The sequence below is a fragment of the Cebus imitator genome, unplaced genomic scaffold (genome assembly GCF_001604975.1).
Source record: "Cebus imitator isolate Cc_AM_T3 unplaced genomic scaffold, Cebus_imitator-1.0 Scaffold1085, whole genome shotgun sequence".
Lineage (NCBI taxonomy): Eukaryota > Metazoa > Chordata > Mammalia > Primates > Cebidae > Cebus > Cebus imitator.
The window spans coordinates 1-14,961 of NW_016108400.1; the positions used below are offsets into that span (position 1 = coordinate 1).

The following is a 14,961-nucleotide window of genomic DNA, read 5'->3' on the forward strand; positions in this document are numbered from 1 at the left end:
GCCACGAAGGCAGCCCGCAAGAGCGCCCCGGCCACCGGCGGCGTGAAGAAGCCGCACCGCTACCGGCCCGGCACCGTGGCCCTGCGCGAGATCCGCCGCTACCAGAAGTCCACCGAGCTGCTGATCAGAAAGCTGCCTTTTCAGCGCCTGGTGCGCGAGATCGCGCAGGACTTCAAGACCGACCTGCGCTTCCAGAGCTCCGCGGTGATGGCGCTGCAGGAGGCCTGCGAGGCCTACCTGGTGGGGCTCTTTGAGGACACCAACCTGTGCGCCATCCACGCCAAGCGGGTGACTATCATGCCCAAGGACATCCAGCTCGCGCGCCGCATCCGCGGCGAGAGGGCGTAATCCCCTGCTCGGGAGTGGGTTTCTATTTCCAAAGGCTCTTTTCAGAGCCACTTATGTTCTCAATGGGAATAGCTGTTACACCACAGATTGAAGTGTCTTAAGTGCAACTTTAAAGCAGTGTGAAACTCTGCTTTTAAGATGGTATTCCTCTGGGTATAAGGAAGGCTAAAGATCTCACTTTCTCAAGGAAAGATCAACAAATCTATGTACAAGGTGGTATGAATTCCTTCCTGCTCACGGTGTTCTTTCGGCCAGTACTCTAGGTAACAATTAGATTTCTTAACTGGAAAGGGTTACACTGGCCTTGGCCCCCCGGAAGCTCGCTGAAAATCGCTGACTTGAGACTGGTTGATTAATAGAAAAGGCATACAAGTGTATTTAACACATAGACACGGGAAGTTTCGAAATTAAGACCTACCTGCCAATGAGGCACGTAAGTTTATATGCCACCTTGAGGTTACACAAAGTATGCAAGATTGGATCCTGGCAAAACATGATGTGAGGCAGAGAGGAAGAGGCTTGGCTAGCAAGGGGCAGTCTTGTTATGTGGATGGAAACCCCACAGGTAGCAGTCCTCAGAGAAACTGCAGACTGCAGACAGAAAAGCTCTGAAAGACTTTTGTAAAAGAAATTTATACCTATAAAAGAAATCTACATCAGTAAATGGTGGTTGCACGTACTGGCTTTCTCGGAGGCCCCCTTTCCCTCCCTAAAGAGGAAGATTGATTCAAAGGAGAGGAAACTAGTTTGTCGCAGGCAGTCAGCTATTCTTCTGAGATTACTTGAGAGACTTTATCTACATAGCAAGAAAACCTTTGCCTTTCCTTCCTTGGTGCCTTTGCATTTCCTCCCTCACCCTCTGACCACTTGTGTCACCACCTCTTCCAACCCCCCCCAGAAGTCCCAAGACCTTGTTTCTTTCTGTAGTCTCACAATGGGATACAAATGTCAATTAGGGTGGTCACAAGAGAATAGAAAATTCCAGGCAGCAGTTTCACATCACTAGCAAAAAGGAAACTGTTGAAATAGCTGCACAAGCTAGGGGCCAAAAAGACCCTGAAAACCGGACTGTTGGTCAAGCTGGCTCAGTCCTACTTGACCCACTGTGGCATGGGATTTGACCTAGGTTTCACCTGGGACCTCATTATATACTTAACGTAGAAATTCGATACCCACCAATGCCATGACAGTTCCAAAAACACCCATTTTTCATGGAAAAGTTTTGAGAAATTGTCACCCTTTTCCAGACATCTTCATGAATATTCCATTCCTTGGTTAAAGAAACCCATAAAGATTGAAGCCCTAATCACTGCTGGGCAAGACTGGCTCTCTTGAGCACTTATTTTCACTTTGCAATAAACCTCTGTACTTTCACTATTTTCTGACTTGTCCTTTGATTCTTTCTGGCAATGGTGGTAAGGGCATGGGCCCTGGCTGGGATCAACAACCTAACAGCATTTGGTCAGGCTGCCCTCGAACTCCACTAAATACAAAATTAACCTCCTAGCTGTCCTTGTTCATTGCTGGGCGTAGACTGAACTAACTTTGGGAGAAACTTAGTTTATAGTTTAAAACAAAGACTACAGGCTGGGCATGCGTGGTGGCTCATGCCTATAATCTCAGCACTTTGGGAGGCCAAAGTCAGTGAATCACGAGGTCAGGAGTTCAAGACCAGACTGGCCAAGATGGTGAAACTCCGTCTCTACCAAAAATACAAAAATTAGCCAGGTGTGGTAGCAGGCACCGTAATCCCAGCTGAGGCAGGAGAGTCACTTGAACCCAGGTGGCAGAGGTTGCAGAGGGCCGAGATCGCACTGCTTCGCGCCATTGAACTCCAGCCTGGGTGATAGAGTGACTCTTGTCTCAAAAGAAAAAAAAAAAAAAAGACCTATAATAGCCCTTTCCCAGGGCAGACCTCCTTCTTGCCTGGGGACTAGATGCAAACATTAGCCGCAGGATTTGAAATTATGGTGTAGGAGTCAGGCAACTGGAGGCTAAAAGATGCAGATCCTGCTTAAACTGCTCCTAAGATCAGCACTTGATGAGTCAGCAGGCACCACCCAGATTGATAAACTGCTTCATCTGATCTTGTGTGCAGGCCTCAGCCTCCCAAAATGCTGGGATTACAGGCGTGAGCCACCGTGCCTGGCCAATTTATTTCTTTCTTTTGTTTTCTTTTTCTTCTAGTCAATCTTGAAAGATGCTAGAAGTACAACATTTTCTTTTCTTTTCTTGCTCTGTCACCCAGGCTGGAGTGCAATAGTGCACTCTTGGCTTACTGCAACCTCTGCCTCCTGAGTTCAAGTGATTCTCTTGCCTCAACCTCCTAACAGATTACAATCACAGGCCACCATGCCTGGTTAATTTTTTGTGTGTTTTTAGTGGAGGTTAGGTTTCACTTGCTCTCCACTAAAAGTTGGCCAGGCTAGTTTCGCTCTTCTAGCTTCAATAGCCTCAAGTGATCTGCCTGCCTCGGGCAATACAACTCTTTTTTAATGTGAAAAAAAAAAAAAATACACAATGTATCTCAATTAACCAATAGGGATATAAAGTATCTGATTTAACATAGAGAATTCACAAGGGGCGGTATGTTGCAGCTCACCTCTGTAATCCCAGCAGGTTATAAGGCTGAGGCAGGTGGATCGCTTGAGCCCAGAAGTTTGAGACCAGCCTGGGCAACATGGTGGAACCCCATTTCTACAAAAAATACTAAAAGTAGTTGGGCATGGGTGGTGGCTCAGATCTGTAGTCCCAGGTTCTGGGGAGGCTAAGGTGGGAAGATTAGCACTCCAGCCTTTGTGACAGAGCAAGATCCTATCTCAAGAAAAAAAAAAAGAAAAAGAATGTACACCTTTGAAAAACACAAATGTCAGTGTGGTAGGGCACAGAAAGGTGTGAGACCCAAAGGTTCACAGCTTGAACTATAACAAAAAAGAGGTTAACAAATGAAAAGCATAAGAAATGGATCTAATCAAAGTTTTACCTGACACTGGAGACTTTAGAAATGAAGCTCCAAAGACCCAAGGAAAACTGTCTGTTTTCATAGGTACCTCCAATGAAGAATAGAGAGACATTTAGAAATGTGATTAGGCAAAGACAGTATTGAAGAAACAGCACGGCTTGTCTGTTCAGATTCTTCTCCACCTCTGTGTGTAGCATCCTGTTCTCCAGGTATGGCAGGACGCCTTTGGAATGAGAGTCTTCAAGGGAGAAGGGACAGTGACTTTCTAGGTTTTAAGGCTTGCTTTGGGGGAGAGGAGTTGTAGTTTCCATGACCTGCTTTGGGAAAGAGACCTTCTGGTTTCTATGACTCCCTTCCAGCAGAGAAACGACAGGAGAAAGTACTCAGCATACAAAGATGCCATACTTTGAGGCATTATGTTCTGAGCCCCCCAAAATGTAAATACTCCTAGAGCAAAACTTTTTTTTTTTTTTGAGATGGAGTCTTGCACTGTCACCTAGGCTGGAGTTCAGTGGTGCGATCTCTGCTCACTGCAACCTCTGCTTATTGGGTTCAAGCAATTCTCTTGCCACAGCCTCCTGAATAGCTGGGATTACAGGCATGTGCCACTATGACCAGCTAGTTTTTGTATGTATTTTTAGTAAAGACAGGGTTTCACCATGTTGGCCAAGCTGGTCACAAATTCCTAACTTAAGGTGATCCACCTACCTCAGCCTCCTTGAGTGCTGGGACTACAGGAGTGAGCCACCTCATGCCCAAGGGCAAAATATTTTCTAGGCAATCAAGTAAACCAGAGATCTTTCAAAGGATTGTGAAAGGAAAATAAATCTCAGTACCCCAAAACCACTAAGCCAAGGAAAAGTCAAGCTGTGAACTGTGTCAGGCAAACCTGCCTTTCATTTTATTCCTAAATAAGATAGCTACAATAAAAAGCTATAAACCTCCCTTGCAATATTCCCACAAGGAAATTCCTTGTGGACAAAGGATACAGAGAACTCAAAGTCATCCCTCTGAGGCTCAACTGAGACATATGTGTATCTGATTGCTCCCTCTGCCCTATTGTATATGTAAAAATGCAGATTCACTTTACCAGACTAAATTGTCTATTCAGTGGAAGGCTGATCAAGGACTCAAAATAATGCCACCTTTTGTCTTGACTCCTCTTCTAACCTGGAAGCCCCCACTTGGAGTTGTCCTGCTTTACCGGACCGAACCCACGTACATCTTACACATATTGATCGATATCTTATGTCTCCCTAAAATGTATAAAAGCAAGCTGTACCCCAACCACCTTGGGCACATGTTGCCAGGACCTTCTCAGGCTGTGTCACGGGTGCATCCTTAGCCTTGGTAAAATAAACTTTCTAAATTGATACCTTTTGGTTTACACGATGTTATACAAGGAACCAGAATATTCCTCCCCAAAAATATGCCACTTGGCTATAAGAATTATTTTGAGAAACAGCCGATACAGAAAAAGCACTGAAAATGGTAAAAGTTTCTGTTTTGTAAAAGAAAAACAACAAAAACGAACAAAACTTCCATTTATAAAAGACATTTCCCTTGGTAAAGATGTCCTCCTTGGTTATACCAGAAGAGGAGAATGGCCCCCAGAGACAATTCTTGCCACCTGAGATGACTTGAACCTGCATACAAGACTGTATTAGATAATCCTTATCTTCCATTAGTTTATTCCATATATTTTCCTTCCTACAATTTACTCCGCTAGGAAACGACCCCCTCTTTAAAATGGTATACAACCCCCCATGTCTGTCTCTCTGCCTCCTTGGGCTTTTACTCGCCTTCTGTGAAGGCTGCCACATGGATATGTATAACAATAAATATTTTCCCCTATTGATCTGTCTTTTGTCAGTTTAATTTGTAGGGCCCAACTACAAAGTCTAACAGTGTAAAAGGAAAGTTTCATATACTACAGTTTCTTTTACCACATAAAGGGGCACTTAAAAGGTTTTTCAATGCTTCCAGATTTCATCTTGAAATAGTTTGTTATAAAATAACATATACAAGAACAGTGCATTTTAATGCTGCCTCATTTTTCTGTAGTTGGAAAAGAGGAATTGCTGAGATTAATGGGCCACAAGAGACACAGGATTTAAACCTCCAAGGTTAAGGACCTAGGTTCCACTGTTAAAAGAGGGGGAAAAAGAATCCAGCCTAGTTCAGTGAGAAATTGATTAACAGAACATGAGTAATGTAATGTTTTGTACATACAGAAAACATAGTTTATAATATACTCGAAGAGACTGATTTTTAGAATAAAATTAGATTATTAAAGGAGTAAATAATCAAACACATTTGAAATATAAAAGGTAAACGTTACTGATGTTCAGGAATAAAAAGAGTGAATGTCAGCAGAGAGAAAATCTGATATCTGGAGGTGTGCATGTCAGGGCTAGAGAAAGGTGATTCCAAACACCTTAAGTCAAGAAAGTCACCCAACACTCTCCCTTTGAAACTCTTTTTATTGGAATAAAGTCATCCTTGGTCTCTCCCTCCTGCACTTTATTTGTAAGTTTAAAAGACAGGGTTTCTGGGCACAGCTGATTCCCTAGTTCAACAGAAAAGAATGGGGGAGCTCAAGTGGTATGTCCACCACTATAAGAAAATAGAGGGTAAAAGCCACCTTTCTTCCTCAACCAGCTTCCTGAAGTGTTTCTAGGTGAATGAGGAAAAATATAGAAAGTCAGTTTTTCCCCCAAAAATGTGGTCAGCGAGGGAGACAAAGAAAGAAAGGACGGCTACAGAAAGAGCAAAACCTAAGGAAAATAAAAGAGAACCAAATTTGAGAAAAGGTGAGAAATTTCACCTTCAAGCTCTCATCAGGCGTCGTCCTTTGCAGTCAGCCACTCCATAGGCTGATCACTTTGAGATTGTAGGAAGCAGTTTCTACACACTATTTCACAAATGCCCCAAGCCACTGTGATTATCCCTCTAGAGAGAGCGCCACTAGGTTCCAGCAGCCACAAGGCACTAGAGCAATGGATGCTTAGAGGTGACAGGGAAAACAGACAGCGAAGACTCAAAGGAAAATCCCTGCAGCGGTGCTCAGCGCAAAACACTGTGGAAGGGCAAGGTGAACGGAGTATTTTTAATTGGGCATCATTTTTAGAAACTCGAGTTTAAGCACCGCCCTTTCTATGTTTTCCTGAAGTCGTGGGCAGGGCTCAAGGTCTGTAAATTGAGTGACCGGATGCAGCTGGTGTGAGAGTTCTCAATCAGGTCCGACTTATCACTATATAAACTGCTGCTGCGAGGGTCGCTTTCTTGCGTTCTCCTTAGAACAAAGCATGTCTGGCCGCGGCAAAGGCGGGAAGGGGCTGGGGAAGGGAGGAGCCAAGCGCCACCGCAAGGTGCTGCGCGACAACATCCAGGGCATCACCAAGCCCGCCATCCGGCGCCTGGCTCGCCGCGGCGGCGTGAAGCGCATCTCCGGCCTCATCTACGAGGAGACCCGCGGGGTGCTCAAGGTGTTCCTGGAGAACGTGATCCGGGACGCCGTGACCTACACGGAGCACGCCAAGCGCAAGACGGTCACCGCCATGGACGTGGTGTACGCGCTCAAGCGCCAGGGCCGCACCCTCTACGGCTTCGGCGGCTGAGCGTTTCACTTGCTTATCCCGTTCCTCCAAGGTCCTTCTCAGGGCCACCCATGAAATCTGTGAAAGAGCTGTAGACTAAAGACCCTTGATTTCCTAACACCTAAACATTTGGCAGTTTTGTCAAAATAGCGGTTTTACATAAACAGTCGCCAAGGTTACTGCAACTCAGTGCCCCTTTCGGCATCACCTAGTGGTTAGAAGTGCCGGATCCTCTGATAGACGACCAAATGTATAACGCCTCTGATTTCTCCAAAAGCTACGATAGCATAACGGCCGGGTTCATGTAGCTTGTATGGATTACTTCAACTGCAAGGGCCGTGTAACTGACAGCGTGGTCCGCAACACCCAAAATGCTTCACTATCGCCCTTCGCAGAAAGTCGGTCCACCCTCAAAACATTAAGTACGTTTAAATCAGAAATTACCGCAAGTCTCGAATTTCATACTCCCTTCAATGCCTTCATTTTACAAATTGACTCGTTTCACTTTTCTTTCACGATCTTAAACTTTTTGTCAAATAATAGTGACGCCTAACAGTTAAAATAGTGTAAGGCAAGTTTAGATCTTCAAGCTGACATTGAAATAGGATTTTGATGCATGAAAAATCCTACAGTTTTGGGGGTTTTTTGTTTCCGTTTTTGTTTTGCTCGCAAAACCCATTTTACGTTTCTTGACGCACAGCAGAGGCAGAATGTTTCCCTTTCAACAGCGGATTCAACTGGGAGCCAATTCTGTGAGTGAGACGTAACACGCCACAGTCTACTGTCCAATCAGAATGCGAGGGCGGCTATAAATACCGGGATGGTCAATTTTTTTTCTCGTTTGCGGGGAGCAGTTGGGTCTACTTAGCCATGGCAAGAACTAAGCAAACAGCCCGCAAGTCCACCGGCGGCAAAGCGCCGCGCAAGCAGCTAGCCACGAAGGCAGCCCGCAAGAGCGCCCCGGCCACCGGCGGCGTGAAGAAGCCGCACCGCTACCGGCCCGGCACCGTGGCCCTGCGCGAGATCCGCCGCTACCAGAAGTCCACCGAGCTGCTGATCAGAAAGCTGCCTTTTCAGCGCCTGGTGCGCGAGATCGCGCAGGACTTCAAGACCGACCTGCGCTTCCAGAGCTCCGCGGTGATGGCGCTGCAGGAGGCCTGCGAGGCCTACCTGGTGGGGCTCTTTGAGGACACCAACCTGTGCGCCATCCACGCCAAGCGGGTGACTATCATGCCCAAGGACATCCAGCTCGCGCGTCGTATCCGAGGCGAGAGGGCATAAATTTGTTCATAACAGCCCAAAAAGTCTTCCCCACCCCAAAAGGCTCTTTTCAGAGCCCCTCAATTGTCAGCAAAAGAAAGCTGTAGCTTTTGAAACTGTCGTAACCCTGTTTTAAGTGCAAGTTACATACAAAACGTGTTGGCTCAACGCTGTAAAGCCAGGAGTCAGGTCACAGGCTGGTATGCTAACCCGATTCCCTTTACAGAACCTACTCCTAACTGTTAAGGAGATTTACTTTTGAAAAGCATTCCTGTTCTTATTCTTGAGGAATGTATATGCTACTTAGCTACCTGCCCCTAACGAAGGGAACAAGCAGTATGAGTGTTTAAGAAACAGTCTTAGCCGGGCGGGTGGCTCACGCTTGTAGTCAGAGCACTTTGGGAGACCGAGGCGGGCAGATCATCTGGAGTCAGGAACTCGAGACCAGCTTCACCAATGTGGAGAAACGCGGCCTCTACTAAAACTACAATTAGCCGGGTGTGGTGGCGCCCACCTGTAAACCTAGGTACTCTGGAGACTGAGGTAGCAGAATCGCTAGAACGCAGGAGAGGTTGAGGTGAACCGAGATCCCCCGCATTGCACTCCAGACTGGGCAACAACAGCAAAACTCCGTCTCAGAAAACACCACAGGCTCTATGCTGGGCGCCGAGCTCACCCTGCAATCTCTGCAGTTTGGGAGGCCAAGAGGGGCGGATTGCCAGGTCAGGAGATCGAGAGATGGTGTTGAAACCCCATCTCTACTAAAAATACAAAAATTAGCGGGGCGCGGTGGCAGGCGCCTGTCAGTCCCAGCTACTCAGGAGGCTGAAGCAGGAGAATGGCTTCAACCCGACAGGCGGAGGTTGCAGTCAGCTGAGATCGCGCCCCTGCTTTCCAACCTGGCGACAGAGCCAACTCCGTCTCAAAAAAACAAACATCAAAAAAAACAGCCTCTAAAAACTTCACCTGTGAGACAGTGTAACAATAGACAATGAGGACTCAGAAGGGAAGAGAGAGTTAATAAGTTACTTAGTTGGTACAATTTATTTAGCTCTTGTATACCCTATGTAACTTGACCACCATGGAACCTATGCATGTAAGAAAGTTGCCCTTCCACCCTCATAAATTTCTGCAAGTAACAGTTTTGACCAAAAGCACACTTTTGTTCTGTTTCAATGTAATGTTTAGCAAGCCATGTGGGCCCCAGAAGACAGAATCATTAACCTGCTGCATGCTGTCATCTGCGAAATGAACTTCTTTCTCTGTAAGTGGACCTTAAAAAATATTTCCGGGCAGGGCGGGGTGGCTCAGGCCTGCAATCCCAGCACTTTGGGAGGCTGAGGCGGGTGGATCACGAAGTCAGGAGTTTGAGTCCAGCCTGGCTAATATGGTGGAACCCTGTCTCTGCTAAAAATACAAAAATTAGCCAGGCGTGTTGGCAAGCACCTATAGTCCCAACTATTCGGGAGGCTGAGGCAGGAGACTCGCTTGAACCCAGGAGGCGGAGGTTGCAATGAGCCGAGATCAAGCCCCTGCACTCCAGCCTGGGCAACAGAGTGAGACTCCATCTCAAACAAACAACAAAAAAACAAAACTTTCAGGCCGGGCCAGTTCCTCACGCCTGTAATCCCCGCAGTTTGGGAGGCCAAGGCAGGTGGATCACAAGGTCAGGAGATCAAGAACATCCTGGCTAACATGGTGAAACCGCACCTGTAGTCCCAGCTACTGGGGAGACTGAGGCAGGAGAATCGCTTGAACCTGGGAGGCAGAGGTTGCAGTCAGCCAACATCAGGCCTCTGCACTCCAGCCTGGCAACAGAGCAAGATTCTGTCTCAAAAACAACAACTCTCCACCCCGACACACACACACATTTCACTGTCATTTTACAATGTGCTTGTCGTAAAGTGTGAAGTTGAATTTTCATGAGTTTTTGTTTTGTTTGTTTTTGTTTTGTTTTCAGTGAGAAGCAGTCTGAATATTAAAATTCAAGTGGTATTTTAAAGCTCTTCCTGGTTTCTAACCAAACTTGTCCAGTATTTCCAGCTGTTTAGTGTTTCCTCAGGTGCTCTTCATATGTGACTATCATGACCTCATTTTGCTGTTTAGCCTTTTGAAGTACACATCTTGACCTAGGAGATATCTGGCAGAGATGTGAAGGCAATTTTTCTCCTGAGTGCTCTCAGCCAGCTAAGGCCCCATCACACCTTCCCTTCTTTCTTATATTAGGTTCACTCTTGCAAAGAGGTGTCTACCCCAGCAACTGGTACAGCAGTATCCAACCTTTTGGCCTCCCTGGGCCACACTGGAAGAAGAATTGTCTTGGGCCACACAGAAAATACATGATCACTAAGGATAGCTGAAGAAAGAAAGAGAAAGAAAATAAAGAAAGAGAAAGAAGAAAAGATCTGTGCATAATTTTTGTCATATCCACCAACACAGATAAACAAAAAAGTCCTCACATTCAAAGGGTTGGAGACCTGTAAGACTTTTGGAAACTTAAGATTTGGTTCCAGAAAAAAAACCCCAAGAAACCAAAACAAACAAACAAACAAAAAAAAAAACAAAAAAACACAAAAACCAACCAAACAAACCACTTCTGACCCATGGGGCCAGAAGCTTTTTCCAACAATTTACTTAGAACTCTTTTAGTGGCTGTCTGCTAGGTGTAGGAACAGCTTGACACTGCCTCTTCCAAGCTTTGAAGATAGTTCTCTCCTCACCTCTTCAAGGATTTTCCCTCCAGAATGGAGCTGATGCCATTTCATAGGTTTAAAACTCAGAGCTGCCACTTCGTACCTGTATAACCTTTGGCAAGTTATTCATTGTCTCTGGGCCTCATCTTGTATAGCTGTAAATGTGGCAAATTAACAAAAACCTGTAGAACATATTTAAGGTGACTTTCTGGCACGTAATAAATGCTGAATGAGTATCAGCTCTTATTATTATACCCCTGCTACCATTACCCATGGAGTTTTGGGATTTTTTTCTCTTGCACCTTATACGTTTTTTGTATGCAACAGTGGAAAGTGCTTGGTTAGAGTATTTTCTTGTGAAGATATCCTCTTCCTTAGTTCTCAATTTGCATTCTTTGGTAAGAGGCCTAGAGCAATATCTGCGTCTCTGTGGAGAAATTTGTAACAACTAGATAATAGTTTAGGGTTTAAAGGCCATATCTAGTCTCTGTCACATGTTCTTTTTAGTGTTTAGTTTGCTTGTTTTTTGAGAGGATCTGGAGTGCAATGGTGCTATCACTGCTCACTGCAGCTTTGATACCTTGAATTCAAGTGATCCTCCCATCTCCACCTGCTCGGTAGCTAAGACTACAGGGATGTGCCACCACACCCGGCAATGGTTTTTGTATTTTTAGTAGAGATGGGATTTCACTATGTTGCCCAGGCTGGTCTGGAACTCCTGAGCTCAAGCAACCCACCTATCCAGGTCTCCCCAAGTGCTGGGATTACAGGCAGGAACCACCATGTGTGACCTTTTTAGGGACACTTCTTAGCTTGAGGGCCGTACAGGAAGAAGCCATTGCCCAGATTTGGCCACAGTCTGCCAGCACCTGCAGGAGTTCATGGAGAGAAGAGGGACTGTGCTGGCCGCTTTAAGTTTTCTCGCACAGCATTTCCAGGGTAAGAAACAAGCGACTGTTTATTTCATTAGAGATCCAAATCATTATCTTTTATCATTCAGGCATCCTGTCCATTCCCCTACACCTCCCATAAACAGCAAACTTCACATTCATTTCCACCTCACTGTATTTGCCTCAGTTGTTTTCCTGAGTTTTTATGAACCTCTATCATCTGAAGTCTCTCAATATCCAATACAACCTTTTAACAGTCAATAGCCAGATATTCTTCTAAAATATTAGTCTGTCTGCACTTAAACACACAAACATTCCCACATTGATGTATCCTAGCTGCTTACAGAAGAGAGTATTCCTGATGATGCAGCTTGTTAAATGTGGATGGAGATTCAGGGGGCGCAGTGAAAACATTTTGAAAACCTGACAGAGACCTGGGTCACCAAACAGTTTGTGCATCTGAGGATCACTGGGAGCTCTTGAATAATTTTCCGCAGATTTGAATTCTTTCTAAACTGAATTATCTATACTATTTTTCTTCCCCATTTTCATGGATTTTCCCAGGAACTAAACAGAGAAAATACTTTAGTCAGAAAACATATCACATGTAAGTTTGAATTTGAATCTGTGCAGCTGGATTCTTAAAGCGATTTTTGTTACTCGTGCTACAATGCAGTCACTCTGACAGTGGAACTCTTCCAACCTGCACAATCCCATTCTGTAAAGACACTCTTCCAGCACATGGAAGCTCCTGGGACACAGAGTCAGTTTGTAAAGTCAAGTCTATGTGGTTGAGTTGGGGCTGTAGGCAACCAGCTGCCCTGTGCCTGTGTTACTTGCTACAGTTAGAAACAAAGTTCATGCCCAAACCAAGAAACACACTGTCTTTTCTCTTGCAAAAATCAAAGCGTGAACTCACGGGCAAATTTTTAAAAATAAGTTTCTCCGGATACTTAGTAGAAATTTATCATGATACCCAACTAACTAACATGATGCCCTCAGTCCAATGGAGTCTTACAAAAAGCTGAAGGGATTTTTAAAAAATATCTTTCATCAATTGCACGAGATTCGTGAAAACACAAACAAGTATGTGAACCTGGAGGCTGTTTTCCTCCTTTGGAGCTTCAAAGTGCCAAATTCTGTATCATTATTTCAAGCATTTAATCAAATTTTGAGAACTAACAAACACAATTTGGGAGTCCAACCGCGAGCTGCGGCGGCCGGAGGGCGGTGGATTGGACGCTCCACCAATCACAGGGCAGCTCCGGCTTATATAAGCCCTGGGCCACGAGCATAGCAGCAATGCAAAACTTGCTCTTTGGATTTTGAGCTTAGTCTCTTCTAGCAGTTTCTTGTAGCCATGTCTGAAACCGCTCCTGCCGAGACAGCCACCCCGGCGCCGGTGGAGAAGTCCCCGGCTAAGAAGAAGACAACTAAGAAGGCGGCCGGCGCGGCTAAGCGCAAAGCGACCGGCCCCCCAGTCTCAGAGCTGATCACCAAGGCTGTGGCCGCTTCTAAGGAGCGCAATGGCCTTTCTCTGGCCGCCCTTAAAAAAGCCCTAGCGGCGGGTGGCTACGACGTGGAGAAGAACAACAGCCGCATCAAGCTTGGTCTCAAGAGCCTGGTGAGCAAGGGCACCCTGGTGCAGACCAAGGGCACCGGTGCTTCCGGCTCCTTCAAGCTCAACAAGAAGGCGGCCTCCGGGGAAGCCAAGCCCAAGACCAAGAAGGCCGGCGCCGCCAAAGCTAAGAAGCCCGCGGGGGCCACCCCTAAGAAGCCCAAGAAGGCTGCAGGAACGAAAAAGTCAGTGAAGAAGACTCCGAAGAAGGCGAAGAAGCCCGCGGCGGCTGGAGTAAAAAAAGTGGCGAAGAGTCCTAAGAAAGCCAAGGCCGCCGCCAAGCCGAAAAAGGCAACGAAGAGTCCTGCCAAGCCCAAGGCTGTTAAGCCGAAGGCAGCAAAGCCCAAAGCCTCTAAGCCGAAAGCAGCAAAACCTAAAGCTGCAAAGGCCAAGAAGGCGGCTGCGAAAAAGAAGTAGGAAGCTGGCATGTGAAAACCGCAACCAAGCCCCAAAGGCTCTTTTCAGAGCCACCTAGAGATCTCTTAAAAATTGCTGTGCACAAAATGACTTTGCCTTCTGTCCGCCTTATGCAGAAATGTGGTTAATAAACACGAGCACGCAGAGAGATTTGTTGTGTTCGAATATCTCGGGCAGTTTTTCTCCCCTGAGCTTAATGGGGTCATGCTAGGCAAGCAGGGGCCCGGCTTGCTGGCTGGACCCTCTGCAATTTCCCAAAGCAATTCGTCATTAAAGTATGAATTCCAGCTGGTGCTTTTAGAGAGTTGGTATCATGCTTTCTAGCCTGGCTACAGAAAAGTTTAAGCTTAAAAAGCCCGCTCTGTATTCTGATTGGTTAGTTTTTCATCAGTTTTCCCCGCGTTTAAGCTGTTTAGGCGCCAGCTGCTTTGGCGTTAATAAAATGTGTTCCCCACGCACACCGCTAATGGAGGTTGGCGGAAGTAGCAAGTTTCAAGCTACACGCCGATTTGGGTATTTTAAAAATTAAAACATCTGCACAGATGAAAGCCAGTTGCCATTTGTGTCACCCAGGCTGGCGCGTAGTGCCGTGGTCTCGACTCACTGCAGCCTCAACCTCCAGGGCTCAAGCGAACCCTCCCACTTCAGCCTTAGGACTATACGCGTGCACCACTACGCCAGGCTAATTTTTGTAGAGACGGTTCAGCTACGCTTCCCAGGCAGATCTCGAATTCGAGTTCTTCCAAAAGTGTAGGGATTGCAGGCGTCAGCCACTGCACTTGGCCCTGGCCTTTATTGTTGGCTCTAATACATGTAACACTGCATGAATAAACTCAGGGAATATAAAATGACTTATTCACAACTGACTTAAACCAGTGGCCCAGCACTTCCGCAGAAATAGTAGGTGGCTCTGAAAAGAGCCGTTGTACTGGAAAAGTGATACAGGGAGACATTATTTGCCCTTGGCCTTGTGGTGGCTCTCGGTCTTCTTGGGCAGCAGCACGGCCTGGATGTTGGGCAGGACGCCGCCCTGCGCGATGGTGACCTTGCCCAGTAGCTTGTTGAGCTCCTCGTCGTTGCGGATGGCCAGCTGCAGGTGGCGCGGGATGATGCGGGTCTTCTTGTTGTCGCGGGCCGCGTTGCCCGCCAGCTCCAGGATCTCGGCGGTCAGGTA

At 46.4% G+C, this 14,961-nt stretch overlaps 4 protein-coding genes across 4 annotated transcripts in view; 3 read left to right on the forward strand and 1 right to left on the reverse strand.

The window, feature by feature from the left end:
• Positions 1 to 3: 3 nt before the first annotated feature.
• Positions 4 to 1,725, forward strand: LOC108298782 (histone H3.1-like; the record flags this gene model as incomplete). Its single annotated transcript, XM_017521357.2, has 1 exon — positions 4 to 1,725. A coding segment is annotated over one exon (345 nt), but the record flags the coding sequence as incomplete, so codon positions are not given.
• A 4,876-nt stretch (positions 1,726 to 6,601) lies between these two features.
• LOC108298788 (histone H4) lies at positions 6,602 to 7,341 on the forward strand. Its single transcript, XM_017521363.2, has one exon. It carries the CDS (start codon positions 6,619 to 6,621, stop codon positions 6,928 to 6,930), a length of 312 nt encoding a protein of 103 aa, XP_017376852.1. The 5' UTR covers positions 6,602 to 6,618; the 3' UTR covers positions 6,931 to 7,341.
• A 5,695-nt stretch (positions 7,342 to 13,036) lies between these two features.
• Positions 13,037 to 14,095, forward strand: H1-5 (H1.5 linker histone, cluster member). The gene has a single exon (XM_017521358.2). It carries the CDS (start codon positions 13,113 to 13,115, stop codon positions 13,785 to 13,787), a length of 675 nt encoding a protein of 224 aa, XP_017376847.1. The 5' UTR covers positions 13,037 to 13,112; the 3' UTR covers positions 13,788 to 14,095.
• A 488-nt stretch (positions 14,096 to 14,583) lies between these two features.
• LOC119469944 (histone H2A type 1-like) overlaps positions 14,584 to 14,961 on the reverse strand; it is a 625-nt gene continuing 247 nt past the window's right edge. Inside the window, exon 1 of the mRNA XM_037735889.1 lies at positions 14,584 to 14,961. This exon is cut by the window's right edge and continues 247 nt beyond it. Coding sequence (XP_037591817.1) covers positions 14,740 to 14,961 — 222 coding nt within the window. The 3' untranslated portion in view covers positions 14,584 to 14,739.

Bases quoted from the DNA above. Each gene is read 5' to 3' on its own strand.
- LOC108298788 (XM_017521363.2), top strand. From the start codon at position 6,619: ATGTCTGGCCGCGGCAAAGGCGGGAAGGGGCTGGGGAAGGGAGGAGCC.
- H1-5 (XM_017521358.2), top strand. From the start codon at position 13,113: ATGTCTGAAACCGCTCCTGCCGAGACAGCCACCCCGGCGCCGGTGGAG.